The sequence below is a fragment of the Sphaeramia orbicularis genome, chromosome 4 (genome assembly GCF_902148855.1).
Source record: "Sphaeramia orbicularis chromosome 4, fSphaOr1.1, whole genome shotgun sequence".
Classification (NCBI taxonomy): Eukaryota; Metazoa; Chordata; class Actinopteri; order Kurtiformes; family Apogonidae; genus Sphaeramia; species Sphaeramia orbicularis.
In genome coordinates, this window is record NC_043960.1 from 49,749,985 (window position 1) to 49,773,435 (window position 23,451).

Genomic DNA, 23,451 nt, shown 5'->3' on the forward strand with positions numbered 1-23,451 from the left:
ATCTTTGTCCACTCGGTTTCTCGGGTACAAAGGCCAAATAACAAAGAGCGAATATTACATGACCAATAATAAAGTCGAAGGTTAGGTAGTCCCATACCTCCCTGAGATTTCGGTCTTTGTAAGAAAATCTTTTTAATTCTTGGAGTTTTTTTTATTCCATATGAACCCAGATAATAAGGTATCTAGTTTATTGAAAAAAGCTTTATTTATCAAAATTGGAATGCTTTGAAATAAAAATAGAAATTTGGGTAAAATATTCATTCTAATAATATTTATTCGTCCCGCTAATGAAATTAGGAGATTCATCCATTTATCTATATTCTTTTTCGTTTGGTCATATAGTTTTGAGAAATTATGTTTTAACAGGCCAGAAAATTCCTGAGTAATGTTTATCCCAAGGTATTTAAACTGAAGTGAACTTGCAAATGGAAAGGTACTGAAGGTACTTATATTTTGTCGGGCTTTGGAATTGATTGGAAATAGTATGCTTTTGGACAAATTTAGTTTGTATCCCGATATTGCTCCAAAATCTTTTAAAATTATCATTATGACCGGAACTGATTTTATAGGATTCGAAATATACAGTAAAAGATCATCTGCATATAAAGACACTTTATGCACTGTTTCCCCTCTTCTAATCCCAACATATTCTTTTGTTGCACGCAAAGAGATAGCAAGAGGTTCGATAGCTAGTGTGAAAAGTAATGGTGAGAGGGGGCATCCCTGTCTGCTAGAACGGCTAAGGGGGAAATAACTGGAGTGTACATTATTTGTTTGTACTGAGGCTTGGGGTTGAACATATAATAATTTAATCAAAGAAATAAATTTAAAGCCAAATCCAAATTTTGACAGGGTCGAAAATAGATAGTCCCATTCAACCCTGTCGAAGGCTTTCTCTGCATCCAAGGACAGCAGGATCTCAGGGTGAGGGTTCTAATTATCTTTAGTATGAATAATATTTAATAATCTTCTGATGTTAAAAAATAATTGTCTGTCTTTTATAAATCCAGTTTGGTCCTGGGAGATTATTGTTGGTAAAATTGTTTCTAGGCGTGTCGCTAAGATTTTAGCAAGTATTTTATTATCTACATTCAATAAACTTATTGGTCTGTAAGAACCTGGGTCTACGGGGTCTTTGTCCTTTTTATGAATTAAAGAAATGCTTGCTTGGTAGAAAATTGGGGGTAAAGAGCCTTTACTCAATGACTCATTGTATACGTCTAATAATAGGGAGGAAATCTGACTCTTAAATTCTTTATAAAACTCTGAAGTATAGCCGTCAGGGCCAGGGGCTTTGGAATTTTGCATTTTGTTTATAGCTTGTTCTATTTCTTCTTTTGTTATGGGTTTTTCTAATTGTTCTTTATCTTCTGAACTAATTATTGGGATATCAAATTTTTCAAAAAGTGTATCTATAAGAGCAGGGTTTTTCTTGGATTCTGAAGCATAGAGTTTTGAATAAAAACTTTTGAAAGTATTATTTATCTCTTTTAAGTCTCTTGTGATTTCACCTGTATTTGTACGTATTTCTGTAATCATTCTTGAAGCAGCTTGTTCCTTTATTTGTTGCGCTAAAACCCTCCCTGTCTTTTCCCCTTGTTCATAATATTTATATTTTGCATTGGTAATGAGTTGGATGGTCCTTGTGGTATAGATTAAGTTAAGTTCAGTCTGAAGGGACAGTTTCTTTTTATGTAAATTTAATGAGGGGTCAGATGAATGTTGTTTATCTATTTCTGTTATTTCGTTCATAATTTGGGTTTCCCTCTCTCTTCGTTTTCTATTTATCAAACTATTCCATGAGATTATCTGCCCCCTAACATATGCTTTTAATGCTTCCCACAGGGTGGATCTTGTAGTATCTGGGGTGTCGTTAGTCGACAGATAAAAATTTATTTGATTTTTAATTTCTTCCACTCCCTGTTTATTCAACAATAAGCTGTTATCAAACCTCCATATCTTTGATGTATACTTGTTTCCAAAGGCTAAATGTAAGGCAAGTGGGCCATGATCTGATAGCATTATTGTTTCATAATTGCAATATTTTATTAATGAAAAAAGTTTGCTATCTATCAGAAAATAGTCTATCCTGGTGTAAGTATGATGAACCGAAGAGAAGTAAGAATACTGACGCGTATTAGGAAACAGAGTTCTCCATGGATCTATTATTTTATAGGTTTTCATAAATTTATGGATGGTGTTTGCTGTTTTAGATAAAGTGGCTGGTCTATGCGATGACCTATCAAGGACTGTATCCAATACAGAGTTAAAATCCCCTCCAATTATCAGTTGGTGAGAATCTATATCTGGTAATTTTGACAATAATGAAGATATAAATTGTTCATCATCCACATTGGGGGCATATATATTTACTAATGTAACTAGATTATCATAAAGTTTGCCGGTCACAATGATGTATCTCCCAAAGGAGTCTGGCATTATTTTTGAGACAATAAATGGAGTCGTTTTATTTATTAATATTGCTGTGCCTCTACTCTTCCCATTGAAGTTGGAATGAAATATTTGTCCTATCCATTTGCTACACAGTCTGTTATGATCTTGGTTTTTCAGATGTGTTTCTTGTAGGAAACCTATATCCATTCCCAGTTTTTTCAAATGTGCTAGAATATTACCTCGCTTTACAGCTCCGTTAAGTCCTTTACAATTCCACGATATAAATTTGACCAGGTTTTGCGGCATTGATCCAATTAAAGAAGTACTATCAGTTGTCATAACTAGTTATTGTGTGATTAATACATCTTATTTCAGGCTTCTTATATGATGTCCTCCTAAACACAAAACAGTTTTGAACTAAACAAAAAATTAGCCTCTTGGGACTAAACCTGAATCCCTCTCTAACTTTCCCCAAACCGAAAAAACGGATATAAAAAATATAAAAAGAAAATCCTTCGCAGAGGATATTATCCAACCTTAAGAGGGACATAGTTATTTGACTTACCACTAAGCTCCATAAGATTACATATTGTTAACTTCTGCATTATCTTAATAACAACTGCAATTCATCCTTCAAAATCCTTCAAAATAGTAGCCCTTTAATACTAAGTTCAAGTATAACATAAATTACATTTACTAAATTTAGTTCCTTTCCCTATATTCTCAACCACCTATTTGGCTGAAGATAAATAATAATAATAGTGAGCCAAGAAATCAGTGATTAATAATTATATCAATAAAGTAAATAGATAATTGTTTAAATAAACAAGAGGGAAAACATGGGAGAAGGAGAGAAGGGAACTTATAACAAATCAAAGTGGGATTACTCCACCAGAGAACATATCAGGTATGATGAGACATTGTCTATGAATAATCAATATTTTTCAATGTTGTTCGATATTTTTCCTCAGCCGTTTCTCCTGGTGACTTTGGGCTTAAGTTTAGGCTTCTTTAATCCTCACCTTCACCAGGTGTAGTCGGGCCATGGGTTTTGATGAAATTTTCAGCTTCTTGTGGGTCTGTGAATGAGTGCCTGGTGTTGTTCACTGTTATTACCAGCTTCGCAGGATAATACAGGCTGTACGGGATTCCAACGTTGCGCAGTTTCACTTTCACCGGGTTGAATGATGCTCGTAGTTTGCCAATCTCGGGGCTCAAGTCTGGGAAGATATGCACGGGAGATCCCTTGTAGAACAGGCGGCCTTTGCACCTACTTAGTCTCAGGATTTTCTCCTTGTCAGAATAGTGGTGTAGGCGAACAATTATAGCTCGTGGGCGCTCTCCTCTCCGTGGTTTGGGGGCGAGGGTCCTGTGAGCCCGGTCAATGATAATGGGTGAATCGAAGTTTTCTTCTCCGAGCACCTCGACAAAAAAATCCGCTGCAAAGCGGCTCGGGTTCCCCGCCTCCGTATCCTCGGTGATCCCCACTATACGCAGATTTTGCCTGCGGCCTCTGTTTTCGAGGTCCATACATTTCTCTTGTAGTTTATCATAGTCTCTCTTTAGAGTTTCGTGTGCCTTTTCTACAGCAGTTATTCTGTCAGAAGTATCACAAAGCGACCTTTCCATTTCTCTCTGTGTGTCAGCGGTTTCAGAGTGGACTTTATGCAGTTCCTGTATTTTCAGTGATAGTTCTCCTCGTAGCGTATTAATGTCCGCTTTCGCTTCTTCCCGGAGCGAGGAGATATCTTTCCGTATGTCTTGATACATGCTTTCTATCTGCGTTTTTATATCGTTCAACATACCTTCGCGGTACGCTCGTAGTTCATTTCGAAGTGTCCTCACAGAGATAGCCGAGTCCTCTTCCACCATTTCAGGTGTTTCTTTTGTGCGTGTTGGAGCCGGTGAAGTTTGTAAGGTTTTCTGTATATATTTTCGACTGCTTTCTTTCTTCATAGTAAACTAAGATGTATTGAGAAGGCTTGAAGCTTGATGTAATCCAAAATATCGTTGTTTAATTGACACAGAAGGTTTTTAATTATCAAAGTTTAGAGGAGCTGCCTTCAGCTGCTGCTTACTCCATTCGGCCGGAAGCGGAAGTCATAATGTTCATTTTTTGAATGAAATATGGAGTTTGTTTCTCTGTGTGCCGTGTCCCCAGCCACTCAGAGACAAGAACTGCCTTTTATGAATGAATTTCCTGAAAGGCAGCGCTATCAAAATCTCATACCACGAGCATGTGTGTGATTCTGTGTATAATCACTCGTTTTCAGAAGGAGGATACCACTCATAAAGCTCAGAGCGAGAGAAAACAGAGGAAGGCCCGTGTGTGCGTCAGACATGCATGTGCAACATAAATAATTGAAGCAAAGGATGAGGAAGAGAGAAAGATTAATTTGATTTAATTCTACCCCTAAGGATTCATTACAGCATATATCAAATTAATGGAGAGAATCCACATTGAGAGAAGCCAGCTGAGGTGGTTTGGGCATCTGGTCAGGATGCCTCCTGGATGCCTCCCTGGTAGAGGTGTAACTGTGCACTTGTTTATACCGAAACATTTTGGTTCGGGGCCTTCGATACAATATGAAGGTGTACCGAACGAATACATGTAGCCAATATGAAGAATGCAAACACTCACCTTAGTTTTCCCCATGAACCTTGTAGCGGAAGACACAGCAGTACAGTGAAGACCCCTGTACTGAAAATGTACCGAACTGAAATTTTTCTGTACCATTACACCCCTACTTCCTGTTGAGGTGTTTCGGGTGTAACCAGATTAAAAATATCAGTGTTGTATTTCTTGTCACCAAATCCTGATGGGGTATTCAGAAACATTAATTTAGTATTATAAAAGAAGGTTCTATAATGAGTTTTGTTAATGACTATACCTATACTGTTCATACCTGTACTGTCACTTTAAACCTGAACTGCTGACGCAAGTTAATGATGTCATTGCGCAGTCTTTTTCCTCAGTTCGCACTAGATGCGCTGAGGAAAGGTAGGCTCTTTTACTCTCTGCTGCAATTTCAGTAATTGTTTTGGTTTTATTGAATATTGTGTAGCAGTGTGCATTTATATGTGATGGTTTTATGTTGCAGATGTGTTGTGTGTTTAAATGTAGTGTTAAGTCTATTTTTAAAACTTAAAATAGACACATGTTCCAATGCTGCAGGGGTCTGTGTATGGCTGTACCAGAGGAAAAGCCACAGACAATGTTTAATAATTCACTCTATTGTACAGGTATGTCATTCGTTTTGTTTATTTTACATTTTATTCCTATTTAAGGTTGGTTGTGTTATGCCGAAACTATTATATGTGCGTACACATGGTTAATTTAAAATTACACAGTTCGCGCTAGATGCGCTGAGGAAAGGGGTCTGTACCAGAGGAAAAGCCGCGGACAGTGTTTAATAATTCACTCTATTGCACAGATGTGATATACTGGCTGAAAGTAAACTGCTGAGTCTTCAACTACTGTGGTCTGAGTCGTCCTTCACTATGAACTACAACGCAGAGTACTAACGGGTTAACGGATGTGTCGCTGATTCAAAGCAAGCTGAAGCTAAGAGGCTAACACACCCGTTACACGGGCATGTCCCACTGGGGGGAGTCTCCGGGCAGACACAGGATGCGCTGGAGGGATTACATCTCTCGGCTGGCCTGGAACACCTTGGAATCCCCCCCGGATGAACTAGTAGAGGTGGCTGGGGAGAGGAAAGTCTGGGCCTCTCTACTCAGGTTGATGCCCCCGCGACACAGATCTGGATAAAGCGGATGGATGGATGGATGGATAGAATTATCCATATTCACCTCTGAATTCAGCAACTCATTCATTAAACTGTACAGTTCTGTTTGTCTCACATTTGAAGAAATTGTTATGAACATTCCACCTGGTATCATGGAGCTTTATTCCTCACATTAAGATTTACTTTATATATTTATTTATTTGACAGGGACAATGCAGTCAAACATACTTACAAGTTTGCAGCTGATGTGATGCATATAGAGTTTATAGCTAGTGCTAACTCTCAACCCCAGTCCCCGGCTGGGCTCTTCCACAATATTGCTGTACAAGTATAAAAAATATACATTCATTCATTCATTCATTCATTCATTCATTCATTCATTCATTCATTATCTGAACCTGCTTTATCCTCACTAGGGTCACGGGGGTTGCTTGGAGCCTATCCCAGCTACATAGGGGCGAAGGCGGGGTACACCCTGGACAAGTCGCCAGTTCATTGCAGGGCTGAACATATACAGACAAACAATCATGCTCACATTCACACCTATGGGCAATTTAGATTAACCTATTAGTGCATGTCTTTGGATGGTGGGAGGAAGCCGGAGTACCCGGAGAGAACCCACACAGACACGGGAAGAACATGCAAACTCCAACACAGAAAGGTCCCACCCCCCCATCGACTGGTGTTGGAATCGAACCCAGGACCTTCTTGCTGTGAGGCACGAGTGCTAGCCACTGCACCACCGTGTCGCCCTAAAAAATATACATCATTTAAAATTATCATGCCATACAATTCGATAATCCAGCGATGCATTTTTATGAGGCATTCATTCACTCACTCACTCACTCTCCCACACAATATACACAATATTTCCACATGAGAACAGTTGTGTTTTGTCTTTAACCAGGTTTTGGTTCTGGTGGTGAACATCGTAAACTCTGAGATGGATGTTATTTCTGATGACAGTGAGTTCCAGAGTTTAATGCTCTAACAGGAGAAGGATGACTGTCCGAAAGTTGTCCTACAGAATGGGATTTAGCTATTTAAGGTTTGAGGAGCTTCTGGTGATTCTGTTGCTGTTTTGTCTCTCAACAAATTGACTGAGTGGTTCACGTGCTAAGTTGTTTATACATTTGAAAACTAACTTGAGAAAACATAGGTCACTAAAGCTTTCAAAGCTTAGCAAGTTGTATTTTTTGAGGATATGGCAGTGGTGGTTCCTGAGTGTTTTTTTGTTCATGATTTTTAGAGCTTGCTTATTCAGGGAGCAAATGTGTTTGGTGGCAGTGGAGCCTGCTTGAGCCCAGACTGTCATGCAGTATAAGATGTGTGAAAAAAATCATAGCATTCATGTACAGCAGGGTGGCCGGGTTAGGTATATAATGTCTGATTAATTAAAGCAGTTTAAATTACTCTGTATTGTTTTGGAGATTTTCTTTTTATCTTTATCAAATTTGAGTTGGGGGTCGAGAACCAATCCAAGGTATTTAAATTCTGTTACAGTTTGTATTTTTTCATTTTGTAAATTTATATGAAAACTTTGTTCTGGATTTATTTTTTAATAGAGAAACACATTGCTACCATTTTTGAGAGATTAAGCACCAACTGGTTTTTGTTGAGCCTGACCTGGACCAGGGATGTAGATAGAACATCAGTGGCCTGTTCTGGTGTCTTGGCAGGTGCATAAAGAACTGCATTCTCCTCGTACAGCTGGCATGTGGTACCAGCACAGATTGAGGGCATGTCATTTGTAGGTCTGAGTATTGAGCCCTGTGGGATGTCCATTTGTATGTTTAAAAGTGGAGATTTATCTTGACCAACTTTAACATACTGAACCCGGGCCTGAAGAAATTACGCAAACCAACATATTGCCTCATTAGAGATATTGAAATTTTGCAATTTAGACGAAAGCAGGCTATGGTTGACTAGCTCAAAAGCTTTTCTGAGGTCCAGGAATACAGCCCCTACCACATTGCCCCTATCTAGGGATTTTTTGGCATTTTCCACCAAACAGCAATTTGCAACTTCAGTGGAATAGCCTCATCTAAATCCAAACTGCTGAGGGTGGAGGAGCTCCTGGGCTTCTAGGTGTTCCGTCAATCATGATGGGACCACTTTCTCGATGACTTTAGACAATATGGGTAAAATGGAGATTGGCTAATAATTGCACATAGAATCCTGACCTCCTGCTTTAAATATTGATACAATAACTGCCTTTTTCTAATCTGATGGGAAGTACAGGTTCTTATTGAAAGATTAACTAAATGTGTCAGTGGTTTAGCCAGTTCTGTACAGTGGAGTTTGAGAAAGGAACTGCTCATATTATATATGTAATTAGCTTTATAGTTGGACAATTTAGCAATTATTTCCATAGTTTTTGTTTCCTGGATCATCTTAATATGAAAAGAATTAAAATAATTTTGAGTTGTATAATCTGAGTATTCTGTTTGTTCGAAATCTTTAGTTAATTCCATTACTGACTGCAGAAAAAGGAGTTAAAGTCATTGGCCACAGTGGCAGGGTTACTGGTACTTTTCCCCCGCACAATGAGTTCTTTTATTCTTTTGTGTTTATTTGTTTTATTAGTGAGGTTATTCAAATGTTTTCATAGAAAATTATTTTTGCCCCTTGCATTGCCTATAAATTGACTGTAATATGAGGCTTTTGCTTTATGGAGTTCTTGTACCACTTTATTTCTTAAACTTTTGTATGTTAAAAGATCTGTAGTAAGTTTTGAGGATAGGGATTTTTTAATGCTAAGTCACACGGCTTCATCATTTTTCTAATTTTATTTTTCAGAGTCCCACATTAGAGGACATTTTCCTCAGGCTTCCACTTGTTGTGCATCTATGAAAACCATTTAAAAGACATTAAGCAAACTCACAGCACAGAGCAAGAGATCTGCAGAAATCCAGGAAGAACCAGACCTAAATGTATTGAAAAAACAGAGTAAAAAACAGACATTGATGTTGAATAAAAAAATTAAAAAAAAAAGATTGTACAGAAAGTGCATAGAGTTGAATACACACCGATAAGTTTAACATCTAAATACACCTACATATGGACATAAAACTCTTGGCTTTGGTTTGATTAATTTAATTCTAACATTACTTCACCTAACACCTTAAATAGGGGAAAAGAGTTTTAAAGACTATTACGATAAGAGCAATTTAATGTATCAGTTCTAGTTACTACAAACTCTTGCTGGTTGTCAAGCCAAAAAAGTATATGCTCCTGAGAAGAGCATTCTGTAATTTGCAAAAAAATAGAAGTCACACACACACACACACACACACACACACACATATATATATATATATATATATATATATATATATAGTATATAGTGTGTGTGTGTGTGTGTATTCCAGTCAGTGAAAATACATTAAATAGGTTAAATAGAATGGATTCAGTGTTGTTTAAAAATGTCATCATCCCTGATTCTCTCCAAAACCACACCAGTATATCACCAAGCATGGCTCATACCATTCAGTCTTGTTCTCATTGAACAGAAGGCAGTGAGGAGGCAGTGAATACTACTACATTCCAGAGATGTGTCCTTGAAGTGTGCCCTTTTTAGTCCAGCGGCCCTAAAGGTCTGATGGACTATTGGTATCAGTTGTCGTCCGTCCATCCATCTGTAAAGAAAAGAAAAAATTTCAAGAATCTTCTTCTCCAAACAGTCAGTCAGAATGACTTGATATTTGTTGTGGAACATCTTTGGGGTAAGGTCTACCGAGTTTGTTCAAAGAATTGGGAAATATTGATTTTTGAATTTTTTATGAATTTTTGCTATAACTTGTAAACAGTTGAACATATTGATATAATTACTCTTCATTTATTTCATTTGTTTGTTTATTTTGATCATTTACAGAATACATGCAAATTCAAAATTCCAAAATCAATGGTAATAGATAGGAAGTCACATATGGGTTTTCATTTGGTGCTATGACCTTCGACCTTGAGTAACCTTGAACGGTCAAATGAATGTCAATTAAAGTCTTTAAAGCAGAACTAGACAAGATTTTACCATTTTGGTTCTTCGTTGCTGGTTTTGGGTCTTCTTTGCTGTTTATCTAGCATTTTTCCTCGGCAGAGCTCCCCCTACAGTTTTGGAGTACATATTTATTGTTGTAAAACCCACTGTTAATTCTTCCTCTCCTATGTGCATTTTGTTTTCTATGAAGCCAGTGACGAGAGAGCAAAAAATAGTGATGAATGGGAAACTTTAGGCGGACATTGAATTTTCGGACATTTGTTTTCACTCCAGGCTGCACTTTAACTGTGCAGCTAACGTTAGAGCTCCGTCTGCAGCCACTAGTACCATGCTGCTAATGTTAGCTACGCAGCTTCTGAGCTAACTGGAGCCTCGTCTGCAGCCACTAACACCATGCTGCTAACCTTAGTTAGTTCATGACCAAATGGTGATGCCCCGGTGTTCTCCTGGACGTCTTAGGAACTCTTTTGTTCCTGCTGTTGTGCATTTTTATAATGAGAACTTTTTTTGAAATTGCTATTGGGCTGTTGCACTGATGTTACAAGGGTCTGTAGCCAAGTCCATAGTGATGTTATGTTTTTTGTACTGTGTGATGAGTGTTATGACTCTATGGCATTTTAATTTCCCCATTTGGGGATTAATAAAGCGATCTATCTGTCTATCTTAGCTGCACAGCTAAAGAAGTAACAGGCTAACAAACATCAACTGCTCCCACCTGTCACTGTGTCCTAGCCCTGTTAGCAATCATATCAGGGCTAACATTTACTGTACAAGAGAAAAGTATCATACAGCACCAGCTATGATCGAACATCAAGGCTAATTATTATGCCAGGTGAAACCAATTAGACATGGGTCATATAATGAACTACATGAATCTGACAAAACTAGATTCAACTGACAAAATTCTGTGTTTAGTAATGAAACCACACCCCTGAGGCAGACAAAGAGCCATCTAGTAAACAAAACAAACATACACCTGCGTGACACAAACAACTGGGATTACTAGTGAGTATGCTAACATCTTGGCTACCCAGGAAGCATCCAAGCATCGTTCATAAAATAAGTTAAACAAATAAATACTGTTGTAACCAGTTGCACCATCAAGAGCACAAATCCACCGAAATGCATAGAGTATAGTGAATTTATCTCTGCTGGCTTTGCCATTGTAAAAGCCTGTGAAATGAAGGCATGGATGGCTTGTGTTTACAGTTAGCCACCGGTACTTGGCTGGAGGTGTGTTTATGTGGTAGTGCCGCTAACTGTGACATTTCTCACGAGACACGAGATCTTGGATGAGATCTAGGCTCCAGGAACAGTACTGAGAAGTTGCAAGTGGCATATTTGGCCCTAGAGGTGCTAGTGGGTAGAAGGAAGGCTTCCATTCATCCCATAACAAGCCATTTAACCATCACAATTACTCTGAATTTGTTGAATTAAGGTAAAAATCTTGTCTAGTTCCGCTTTAAAAATGCCGTTTGACTACAGGACCCTGTGCCCTATTTTTTCATTTTTACGGTAACTTACATTTTTTGCTCACTTTTCCATGATGGATGGATGGATGAATGGATAAAAGGATTGATGGATGGATTGATTTTATTTATCCCAAACAAGTGAAGTTACAGTGTAGCAGCAGCATGACACATACAATCACAATAGAGTATCACAGCAAACATGAGTACACAAAAAACAACACCACAAGAGCAAACACTATACATAATAAATTAGAGGTATAAAAAGATCTGGGTAGAATCTGGATAATAACTGTAAGGTGCTAAAATAGAACTGTAAGGTGCAAACCAGTTGAAATTTTCCAAATGAGAAGGTGCAAAATGACATTTAAGCGCAAATAGATTTATGACCAGAGAAATCAGACAGAGGTGAGTTATTAGTTTAGTTTAGTTTAGTTTGAATATGCAACAAAACAAAGTAATCCTACTTAGTCTTTACAAATAAAACAGATTATAAGAAAACAAAACAAACACACAAAAACCTATTCATGAAAACAAAGTATAATTTCATTTGCATATTTGAAAAGGAGTCAGAAGAAGTATAACTTATTAATCCAACCCCTTCTCCACAAACCAGTCTATCGTTTAGTTTCAGCATAGTATGTCCCTTGGATCAGTTCACCTCATTTATCATCTTCACATACACATACAAACATACATACACACTTACATTGACATAAAAGAAAAGTAAATTAAAAAAAAGATACATACATACATCTTTGAAGGCAACACAAAATTAATACACAGTAAAGTAAACAATAAGACAAAGTGAACAACAACAGTTATCAAACAAAACATAAACAAATCAACACACACAAAAATAAAAAAACTCAGTACCCATGTGTTCATACTCAAACACCTTCTTCAATTTTGGACCGTGTATTGACCATCTCTTTAAACCTCTTTTTAAATTGGCAGATGTTTGGACATTCTTTGATCTCCACCTTCAATCTGTTCCAGTCTTTTACTCCACAAATTGAGACACAAAAACTTTTAAAGTTTTGAAATTATGTTGTCCTCTTAATTCATAACTCCCTTCCCTTTCTATGAATAGTTTTTGAATATTTCCTGGTAGTAATTTGTTTTTTGCTTTGAATAATATTTGAGCTGTCTGGAATGCTATTAGATCTTTAAATTTTAACGATTTTGACTGTGAGAATAATGGATTTTTGTGATCTGTGTAACCTGAGCCATCAATGACTCATATTGCTTTCTTTTGCAAGATTATTAACAGATGTATTGTAGTCATATAGTTATTGGCCCAAACCTCTGCACAGTATTGTAGATAGGGTAGAACAAGTGAACAGTATAACAAGGAGTGATTTCTGAGCCAGGACCTGCTTTGCTTTGTTTAACACAGCCATGTTTTGTTTTTGTTTTTTTTTTTATCAATTTTTTATTTGTTTTCATTGTGCATCTCAGAAGTACAATACAAAAGAAAAAGAAATTCACATTTTATAATACAAGATTCTGTGACACACAAAGTATAAACCCCCCCCAGAACCAGTGGCGACCCCCATACCAACCCAATCTGGATCTCAGAAAACAAAAACCAACTAATAAAGACAAATACATGTATATAGATGAAAGAGAATATAATTTACAGATATAAACACAATAGTGATCAGGAGAGTCATAGACAATTATGTTGCACTCTTTTTTTAACCATAAAATAAATACCATTCCACATACTAAGCATTTTTCAACTGGCTGCATGCATCCGGGCCACTGACCTCTCCATCATGACTTATATCTAGAAAATAATTTATCCATTGTTGCCGTGATAAAGTATGAGGTGGCTGCCATCTCAATGCTAGCATTTTCTTGGCTGCAGTGAGAGCAGCCCATAATATACGCCTTGGCTGAAGAGAAAGTTCTAAGGTAGAGACATCATTAAGCAGAAGTAAAGATGGTGATAAAGGGATATTAATCTTCAGCATTTCCCTCAAAGTAACAGAAATTTGCTTTCAGAAATCATACACTTCAGGACACTCCCAGTACATATGTATAAATGATCCTACAGTATCTAGTGTATATAAGTCACACATAGGAGATGGAATAATTTTCATAGTGTGATGTTTCCTGGGAGTTAAATACATCCTGTGAATAAACTTGAAATGTATTAACTGATGGTCAGGGTTTTTGGATGTGTCGTGCAAGTTCTTCCATACTGTTTCCCAGCGAATGTCTTCCTCTCCTGCAGAGGAAACATCCCTTTCCCATACACTTTCTACAGGCAGCTGAACTCATGGATCAGAAAAAAAATTATAAAGTTTGGAAACCATCCCTTGTGTTTGGCTATGTGAGGCAAATAATTTATGGAGCGGATGTGTTTGAAGTGTTGTGCACCAAGGGACACCATCTGCCTTCATGGCAGATCTCAACAGCAAATAAAAGAAAAATGACCAGCCAGGTAGGTTATATTCTGCTTGCAAATCATTAAAAGCTCGTAAACCATCATCATTAAACAGATCTTTAAAAACATTAACTCCCTTATTTCTCCCTGAAGGGAAAGAAGAACAAGGCGTTTTACCAACAAGAAGAGAATAATTATTAAATATAGGAGAATGCTTGTGCCACTTTAGATCTGCTTTAGCATATTTCAACACAGTGAGGTTAATTCTAAGCAAGTAGGAAATTATAGGGCCTAAGCGTGATCTGGCTTCTTTAAGTGGTATGTTAGAATACACAAAGTCTCGAAGTCTGTAGGGTTGAGAAAGATTTTCCTCAATTGGTCTCCAGGAGACAGAGACATCAGGATCAAATCATACAGACAAAGGTTGAAGCACAAAAGACCAAAAGTACATCTTGAAGTTTGGTAAGGCCAATCTACCCTGTGTCTTATCTCGCTGAAGGGTGTTTAGCTTCAAACGTGCTCTTTTCCCATTCCATACAAATTTGGATATGAGAGAATGTAGTTTTTCCCAGTAACCTTTTGGAGGTGCAAGTGGAATCATAGCAGAATAAAAATTTATGCGGGGAAGTACATCCATTTTGACAACTGATACACAAGCTTGAAGAGAATTTGATAGTTTTGACCAGCGTCCAACATCCTTCTCAATTTGATTATATATATTTTGAAAGTTATATGATGCTATATGAAATATGGAGGGGGAAATATCAACACCAAGGTATGTGAACTGCCTCACTACTGGGATATTAGAAGGTAAGGGTATAACTGAAACAGCTGAATTTAGATGCATTAAAGAAGATTTGGTCCAATTGATTTTATATCCAGATAGTGAGCTAAATAAGTCAAAAGTAGATAATAAATGTGGAAGAGAAGACCCTGTGTTACCAACATAAAGTAGGATATCATCTGCATACAATGATATACGATGTTCAGTACTATTGAAAGAGATAGGGAGTGCAGCGGGATGTTGTCTAATTTTCTGAGACAGAGGTTCGAGAGAGAGAGCGAAAAGTAATGGGGAGAGGGGGCGACCTTGACGAGTGCCCCTTAATATGGGAAACTGGGAAGAACAAGCATTATTTGTATAGATGATTGCAGAGGGATTAGCATATAAGACCTTGATCATTTTAATAAATTGTGAACCCAGTCCAAAATTGCCCAGAGTAGCCCAGAGATAATCCCACTACAGTTGATCGAACGCTTTCTCAGCGTCAAGTGACAGGACTGAGCAGGGGAAGTCAATGGCTTTTGCTGCGTGAATAATATGCAAGAGACGGCACACATTATCAGATGCTAATCTGTTCTTAATGAATCCCATTTGGTTGTTGTGTAACAGTCTTGTCAAATATATTTCCAATCGTGAGGCAAGCACTTTGGCATAAAGTTTCACATCTCCGTTTAAAAGGGATAAAGGTCTGTAGTTAATGCATTGGGAAGAATCTTTATTTGGTGTAAGAAGTAATGTAATAATTGCAGCATTGACACTCAAATTGAAAGCGCCTTTAGCGATAGCAGTATTAATCATATCCAACAGAGATGGGCCAAGTACACTATCTACAAGTAACTATAATCAGAATCGGGTGTTCCAATCACTTCCATGGCCACAGGTGTATAAAATCAAGCACCTAGGCACGCAGACTGCTTTTACAAACATTTGTGAAAGAATGGGTCGCTCTCAGGAGCTCAGTGAATTCCAGCGTGGAACTGTGATAGGATGCCACCTGTGCAACAAATCCAGTCTTGAAATTTCCTCGCTCCTAAATATTCCACAGTCAACTGTCAGCTGTATTATAAGAAAGTGGAAATGTTTGGGAACAACAGCAACTCAGCTGCGAAGTGGTAGGCCACGTAAACTGACGGAGCGGGGTCAGTGGATGCTGAGACACATAGTGCTAAGAGGTCGCCAACTTTCTGCAGAGTCAATCGCTACAGACCTCCAAACTCCATATGGCCTTCAGGTTAGCTCAAGAACAGTGCGCAGAGAGCTTCATGGAATGGGTTTCCATGGCCGAGCAGCTGCATCCAAGCCATACATTACCAAGTGCAATGCAAAGCGCCAGATGCAGTGGTGTAAAGCACACCGACAGCCTTCCCAGAAGAGTTGAAGCTGTTATAGCTGCAAAGGGTGGACCGATGTCATATTGAACCCCATAGACTAGGAATGGGATGTCACTTAAATTCATATGCGAGTCAAGGCAGATGAGCATATACTTTTGGCAATATAGTGTATGTCCCAAAAGGTGAGATACACCTCTGGTGGGATACCATCCCAGCCTGGGGATTTGCCTTTTTTCATACTGATGAGAACTTTTCTCAGTTCCTCAAGTGAGATAGGAGTACTAAGTTTTTCTGATTCTTGGATAGCAAGAGAGCGTAAGTCAAGGTTATGAAATTTTTTTTTACAAGTATCTGTGTCAAATGTTACTTCTGATGAATAGAGGGTAGAATAGTAAGTTCTAAATTTCAAATTAATTTCATGAGGTTCAAATACAGTACCAGTAGGTGTCTGGATGGCCAAGATACTAAGAGAATTTCTCATTTTGTTTTAATTTTAAAGCTAGCAAATGACTTGGCCTTGAACCGTTAAAGTAATACGTTCTTCTGGTTCTGCATATTAGTAACTCCGCCCTCTGTCTAAGTAGGGAATTCAACTCAGTTCTAGTTGCAGATATTTTCCCCAACAGGGTGTCAGTCTGAGTATTTTGATGTTCTGCCTCAAGTTGGGTAAGAGCATCCTCAAGTTCACTTATCTTATGGAGTCTTTACTTTTTAAGGTAAGATGAGAAAGAAATAGTTGTGTCCCTAATTGATCCTTTAATGGCATCCCATAAAATTCTATAATCTTCAACTGAACCTTTGTTAATCTCTATAAAGGTTGTTAAGGCATTTCTAAAGAAGGCACAAAACTCTACGTCCTTGAGAAGAGATGAGTTAAAACGCCACCGTGATGCTCTGAGAGGAGTGTCCTTAATCGTAAGATGAGCTGAAATGATACTATGGTCTGATAATGAGCACGATGTGATTACAACATCATGTAATTTGGAGAAGGACGAGGGAGATGCTAAAATATAGTCTATTCTAGAGTAAGTCTTATATCTGTTTGAATAAAAGGTATATTGTTTTGAAGAGGGGTTAGTGATGCGATAAAGCTCCACCAGACTAAGAGCAGATAAAAAGTCCTGCATATCTTTTGAAGCTCGTAACTGAGTGGAGGTGGGATGTTGAGCAGATTTGTCCAACATTAGATTAAGGCAAGCATTCATAACACAGCCATGTTTTTGATACTTTGGTTTGTACGTTTGATCTGTGATTTCCAAGTTATTTGGTTGTCGATTATCACCCCCAGAAATTTGACCTCACTAACCTCCTGAATATTTTCCCCATTCATCTGAATTCCTGCTTGCAGTTCCCTCCTGGAGCTCCCAAAAAGCTTACATCTCGTTTTGCTCAGGTTTAATCATAATTTATTTCTGTTGAACCATACCTTTACTTTACTCAGTTCTGTATTTATTTGTTGTATAAGGATCTTCAAATCACTTTCAGAACAAAAAAATAATTGTGTCTTCAGCAAATAACACAAGCTTCAATATTTTAGATACCATACATATATCATTAATTTAGAGAATAAACAGCTTTGGGCCCAACACTGACCCCTGGAGGACGCCACAAGTAATGTCCACTTTGAACTATGAGCATCCAACTTCACAAACTGTTTTCTTTCGGTTAAATAACTTTTAACCCAGTCCAGTGCTGTTCCTCTGATACCATAACATTCTATTTTATTGACTAATATGTCATGATTTATTGTATCAAAGGCTTTTTAAAGGTCAATGAATATTCCAACTGTGTGATGTTTTTGATCGATTGAATTGGGGATTTCCTCTACTGAGTCTATTAATGTTAATGAAGTTGCTCTGTTTGATCTGAATCCGTATTGACTTTCAGTAAGAAGTTTATGTTTATCTAGTAATTTGTCCAACTGATTACTGAATAGTTTTTCTAAAATTTTTGAGTATTATAGAGTGAGATGGAATGTTGCAGGAAAGATTTCTTGTATCTGTCCGTTCGACAGCAGAGCTGCAAAAGTCTTTTTGAGAAGGGGTTCTGCTGTCTCTCCAGTGTGTGGTGGTACGTTGACAGCAGTATTACCACATTAAGAAATTACTGTGCTTTAGGATTCACAGAAATGAATTTAATGACTTTCAGTATCAACATTGGCTTAATTGCTATTTCTAATGATATCATATCAGTCCAGAATTTCACAATCTGTGTGTTGGGACACAAGAAACCTTGTGTTGATCCTCATGCCTTGTTCTGTTGAAGCAGCTCAACATAGTTTAGTTATCTTGTTCCTTTGAATGTACACTGTGTTATTTTCTTGTTTGTATTGATCTGCGTTCAGTGTATCAGTGAGCGTCTCTGTCGCTGTGTCCACTAATAATTACTGCTTTAAAAGCTGATGCACAGCTCTATTGGATGTCCAAGTTCTTTTCAAAACAAGGAAACGCCCTTGGAGTTGGTCCCTTTACTCTGAGCTCAGACTTTAGGATGGCGATACTGAGAGCAGCCATATCCTGATCACTGTGTGTTTGTTTTTTTGTGTGCGTATAGGCTGACTTGTTCACCGTGCGCAGGCCTGTGTCCGAAACTGTGTGTCGGTAACAAGACCATTGACTCAGTAACTTCAGCCCAGGCTCTCAGAGGATGCACTGTTCTCCATGGCAACCTGATCATCAAGATTCGAGGAGGCAGTGAGTACTACTATACCTACTATACTGGGCCCTGCTGGGCCTCCTGCTGGGCCTCCTCCTTCATCACTGTCTCCATCTCCTCTTCCACCATCACCCAGGTTTCCCAGTCTGGGTTTGTCTCTTCAGGGTTTCAAACCTTCACATCTTCACACATTAAGATCATGATGAATAAAATACACAAAAAAGCAAAATACAGATGTTTAATGTTTTAATACGTATGTTTGGGATACGTATATATATATATATATATATATACAGGGTGGGGAAGCAACATTTACAATGAACATTTAGTTGTTTTTTCTCAGCAGGCACTACGTCAATTGTTTTGAAACCAAACATATATTGATGTCATAATCATTCCTAACACTATTATCCATACCTTTTCAGAAACTTTTGCCCATATGAGTTATCAGGAAAGCAAACGTCAAAGAGTGTGTGATTTGCTGAATGCACTCGTCACACCAAAGGAGATTTCAAAAAGAGTTGGAGTGTCCATAAAGACTGTTTATAATGTAAAGAAGAGAATGACTATGAGCAAAACTATTACGAGAAAGTCTGGAAGATACTATTAAAGAAGAATGGGAGAAGTTGTCACCCGAATATTTGAGGAACACTTGCGCAAGTTTCAGGAAGCGTGTGAAGGCAGTTATTGAGAAAGAAGGCGGACACATAGAATAAAAACATTTGCTATTATGTGAATTTTCTTGTGGCAAATAAATTCTCATGACTTTCAATAAACTAATTGGTCATACACTGTCTTTCAATCCCTGCCTCAAAATATTGTAAATTTTGCTTCCCCACCCTGTATATATATATATATATATATATATATATATATATATATATATATATATATATATATATATATATATATATATAAGGGATGCAAACTATCAATTAATCCATTAATCATTAGTTGGTTGACCTTATTGATGGTTTAACAATTAATTGATAAGCGGCAATTTTCCTGAGAAACTGAATTTCTCTTTCAATAGGGTCTGTAGGAATAAAAGCTAAATACTGTTTATATACTTCATGAAAAAAGCAAGCCATAGTCCTTCACGACTGATTTATTGTACTATTGCATACAGTACAAGCAATCATATTTATGGAGTAGAGCTAAATAAATTCTGGAGAGAAATTACATGAAATAAATGGATCTGAAGAGGGGCAGTTTAGAAGAAATGGGCATTTCTGACTTTGCATCACTACCTGACATGATGGAGTGAGATTTCAGTGAAGATGCAACCCCCCTGCTTTTTTCGCGTGGCTACATGCTTTTTTCCTGTGGCCACCAGGGTGACCACGGGTCATAATAACTGTGGCCCAGATCAGGAGCCTGGAGGATGTTTTCTACTACTGTCTCACTGACCAGATAGTCCTGATGACCGTGGACTACACCAACTTCCAGAGAAAACGCTCCAATCCAATACCAACCCTGCATTTGTGCGTGTATTTAGGCGGGGGAGCATTGCTCCCACAAACAGACGGGCCGGTCTGTGTTTCACTCCACCATGTCCCTGAAGCGATTCTAACTCATCAATCCCACGATCCAGTTCAATGACCAGCTATCCCAGCCGCAGCACCTCAGTAGTAAAGCCTAGTTTAGGTAGTGGCACCCCCTACTGTTGACACCACAAATCCCGCCGTGGAAAAGGGCAATTAACTGACAATGAATAATTTAATTGAGCAAATTCTTATCGAAAGGTAATTGACAGTCAATTAATTGTTTACATCCCTAATATATATATATATATATCTATATATATCTATATATATATATATATATATATATATATATATATATATATATATATATATATATATGATATTCAGCACTAAATATGTATGTTTGTATATTTATGCCCCGTTTCCACTACATGGTATCGACTCGACTCAGCTCAGCCTTTTTTGCGTTTCCATTACGAAAAAGGATCTGGAATCTGGTACCCGGTACTACTTTTTTGGTATCACCTTCGCCGAGGTTCCAGGACTGGGGACCAGATATTAAAACGTGACGTGTACACACTGCTAAACTGCTGGCTGCTTTGTGCATCTCCTCTCACGCTTTGCACATCTTCGCATTGTTTTCACGTAAGTGACGTTGTGTATGGATCACAACTGCCCCCCCCCCAACCTGCTGTAGGGAATTTATACATTATAATGTACATGTGTTTGTGTCTCTGCTCAGTCAATGAGCCGCCCTAACCCGACCCCTAAATAAAGGGTAACCCAGTGATTCGTGCCTCACTAATTTCTTTGAATAGGATGGTGAGGAAGATAAAATATATGAAATAACTAAAACTAATACTAAAGCTAAACTAAAACTAAACATTCAGAAAAAAACGATAACTGATAAAAACTAGCAAACATGCTCTAAAAACTCATTAAAACTAACTGAATTAGAGAAAAAAAAGTCCAAACTAAATAAAACTAAACTATAATTATAAATCCACAACTATTATAACCTTGATTCAGACAAGACAACACGCAACGAGCGAGTTTATCAGCAACTCTCTGAGCAGACGACATGGACGTAACGCGCTGCATCCAGGTACTGTAAAGTCAGTAGTATCTTGTAATGGAAATGCTCTCCATGAATACCGAGTCGAGCCGAGCCAAGTCCAGCTGGTTCTACGTAGTGGAAACGCGGCATTAGAGCCTTATATAGTCGTCCTCAAAATGAGTCATACCCCTGCCATTTTTTGTGATTTTTTTTTTTTTTTTGTGATGAAATGAATGAGTTTTGTCAAGTTCGTTTGTGACGTATATGTGATACACAAGTGAAGGAATAACAACAAATGATACTTGAAGAAATGCTTTATTTCAGAAGTATTTTATTAGTGGATTTCCAAAAAAGGAAATCTTCAAAATTATTCATACCCTAGGTTGACTAAGTCCCATGTCTTTTCTTAATAGTCAAAAGAGTAGCCTCTGCTCTTGGATAGGTCCCTCCACAGATCCTCTATATGATTTAGGTCAGGACTTTGCCTGGACCATGTCCTTGAACCACTATTTGGCGGTATGCTTGGAGTTATTGTCCTGCTGGGACATCCAATTGGGACCAATGTGGAGTTTCGTAGCACTTTCACCTTATCATCCAGGATGTTGATATAGTCATGTTAAATTCATGATGCCTTGTAACTTGATGAAGTTTTCAGTGCTACTAGCAGAGAAGCATCCTAACATTATAGGTTATAACCATAGCATTATGTTACCATCACCATAACAAAGATATGAAGGTATCACAGACAACCACCCAGAAAGTAGTGCACGAAGGAGGTCTCCATGAATGCAGAGTCAGGAAAATGCCACGACTCATGATGAAACATCAGGAGGCTCATCTGGCATTTGCTAGAGGTCTTCTTAATCTGAAGAAACAAAGATGCAGTTGTTTGGCCACATGGATGTTGCCTACATCTGGAGGAAGCAAGGAGAAGCATACCAGCTGAAGAACACAGTCCCAACCATCAAGCATGGTGGTGGCAACATAAGGCTATGTGGTTGTTTTTCTGCTAGTGGCACTGAGAAACTCTTCAAGATACAAGCCATCATGAAAAAGGAGGATTACATCAACATCCTGCATGACAACATGAAAGCGTCTGGTGAGAAACTCCAGATTGGTCCTGATTAGAAGGAAGAAGTCCACTCTCCACTCTTCCCAGGAAGAGTGGACTAACATCCCACAGGAGACATAAGAGAGTGTGTGGACTCTAAAAGGAACCATCATCAAGAACAAAGGCTACTTTATTGTCTATTTAGAAAAGACGTTGGACTTAGTAAACCTAGGGTTTAAATAATTTTGAACATGGCATTTTTGGAAATCCATTAATAAAATGTTTCTGAAATAAAGCATTTCTTCAAGTATCATTTGTTGTTATTCCTTCACTTGTGTATCACATATAAGTCACTAACAAACTTGACGAAACTCATTCATTTCATCACAGAAACAAAAATTCACAAAAAATAGGAGGTATGAATAATTTTGAGGACGACTGTATATATGTATATTTATATTTTTCCCTATTTTTCTTTTTTGTTGTATTGATACTTTCTTTCCTGCTGCTTTTTATTATACTTGAATGGAGCAACTCTAACACCCAATAATTTCCCTTAGATTAATAAAGTATTCTGATTCTCATTCATACTGTTCTAGAGTGGATGCCATTCTTGGATCTTCTGTGTGTAGCTGCTGTTGTTTGTTGGTGCTCATTGACTGGTAGATTTCTATAGACCATCTGTTTGTTTGCAGATAACATAGCTGCTGAGTTGGAGGCAAGTTTGGGTCAGATTGAGGAAATCACAGGATACCTGACTGTTCGCAGAGCCTACGCCCTGGTGTCGCTATCCTTCCTACATAAACTACGCATCATCAGAGGGGTGCATCTGGAGGGAGAGTACGTTCACTGCTTTCCTCTTGTTTCTACTCTATTGTATTGTACTCTAATCTAAACTAATCTAATGTACTCTGATCTACTCTAATCTAATTTACTCTAATGTACCCTACTCTGATCTACTCTGCTCAAATGTAATGTAGAGAGAGAGAGAGAGAGAGAGAGAGAGAGAGAGAGAGAGAGAAAGAAAGAAAGAAAGAAAGAAAGAAAGAAAGAAAGAAAATGTCTATAATTATTAATACTAC

At 37.9% G+C, this 23,451-nt stretch overlaps 1 protein-coding gene across 1 annotated transcript in view; it reads left to right on the forward strand.

Annotated features, from left to right (window-relative positions):
* insrb (insulin receptor b) overlaps nucleotides 1–23,451 on the forward strand; it is a 350,554-nt gene that overhangs the window by 263,843 nt on the left and 63,260 nt on the right. The window contains exons 5-6 of the mRNA XM_030132071.1: nucleotides 18,673–18,812; nucleotides 23,065–23,209. Coding sequence (XP_029987931.1) covers nucleotides 18,673–18,812; nucleotides 23,065–23,209 — 285 coding nt within the window. The remainder of the gene's footprint in view (nucleotides 1–18,672; nucleotides 18,813–23,064; nucleotides 23,210–23,451) is intronic.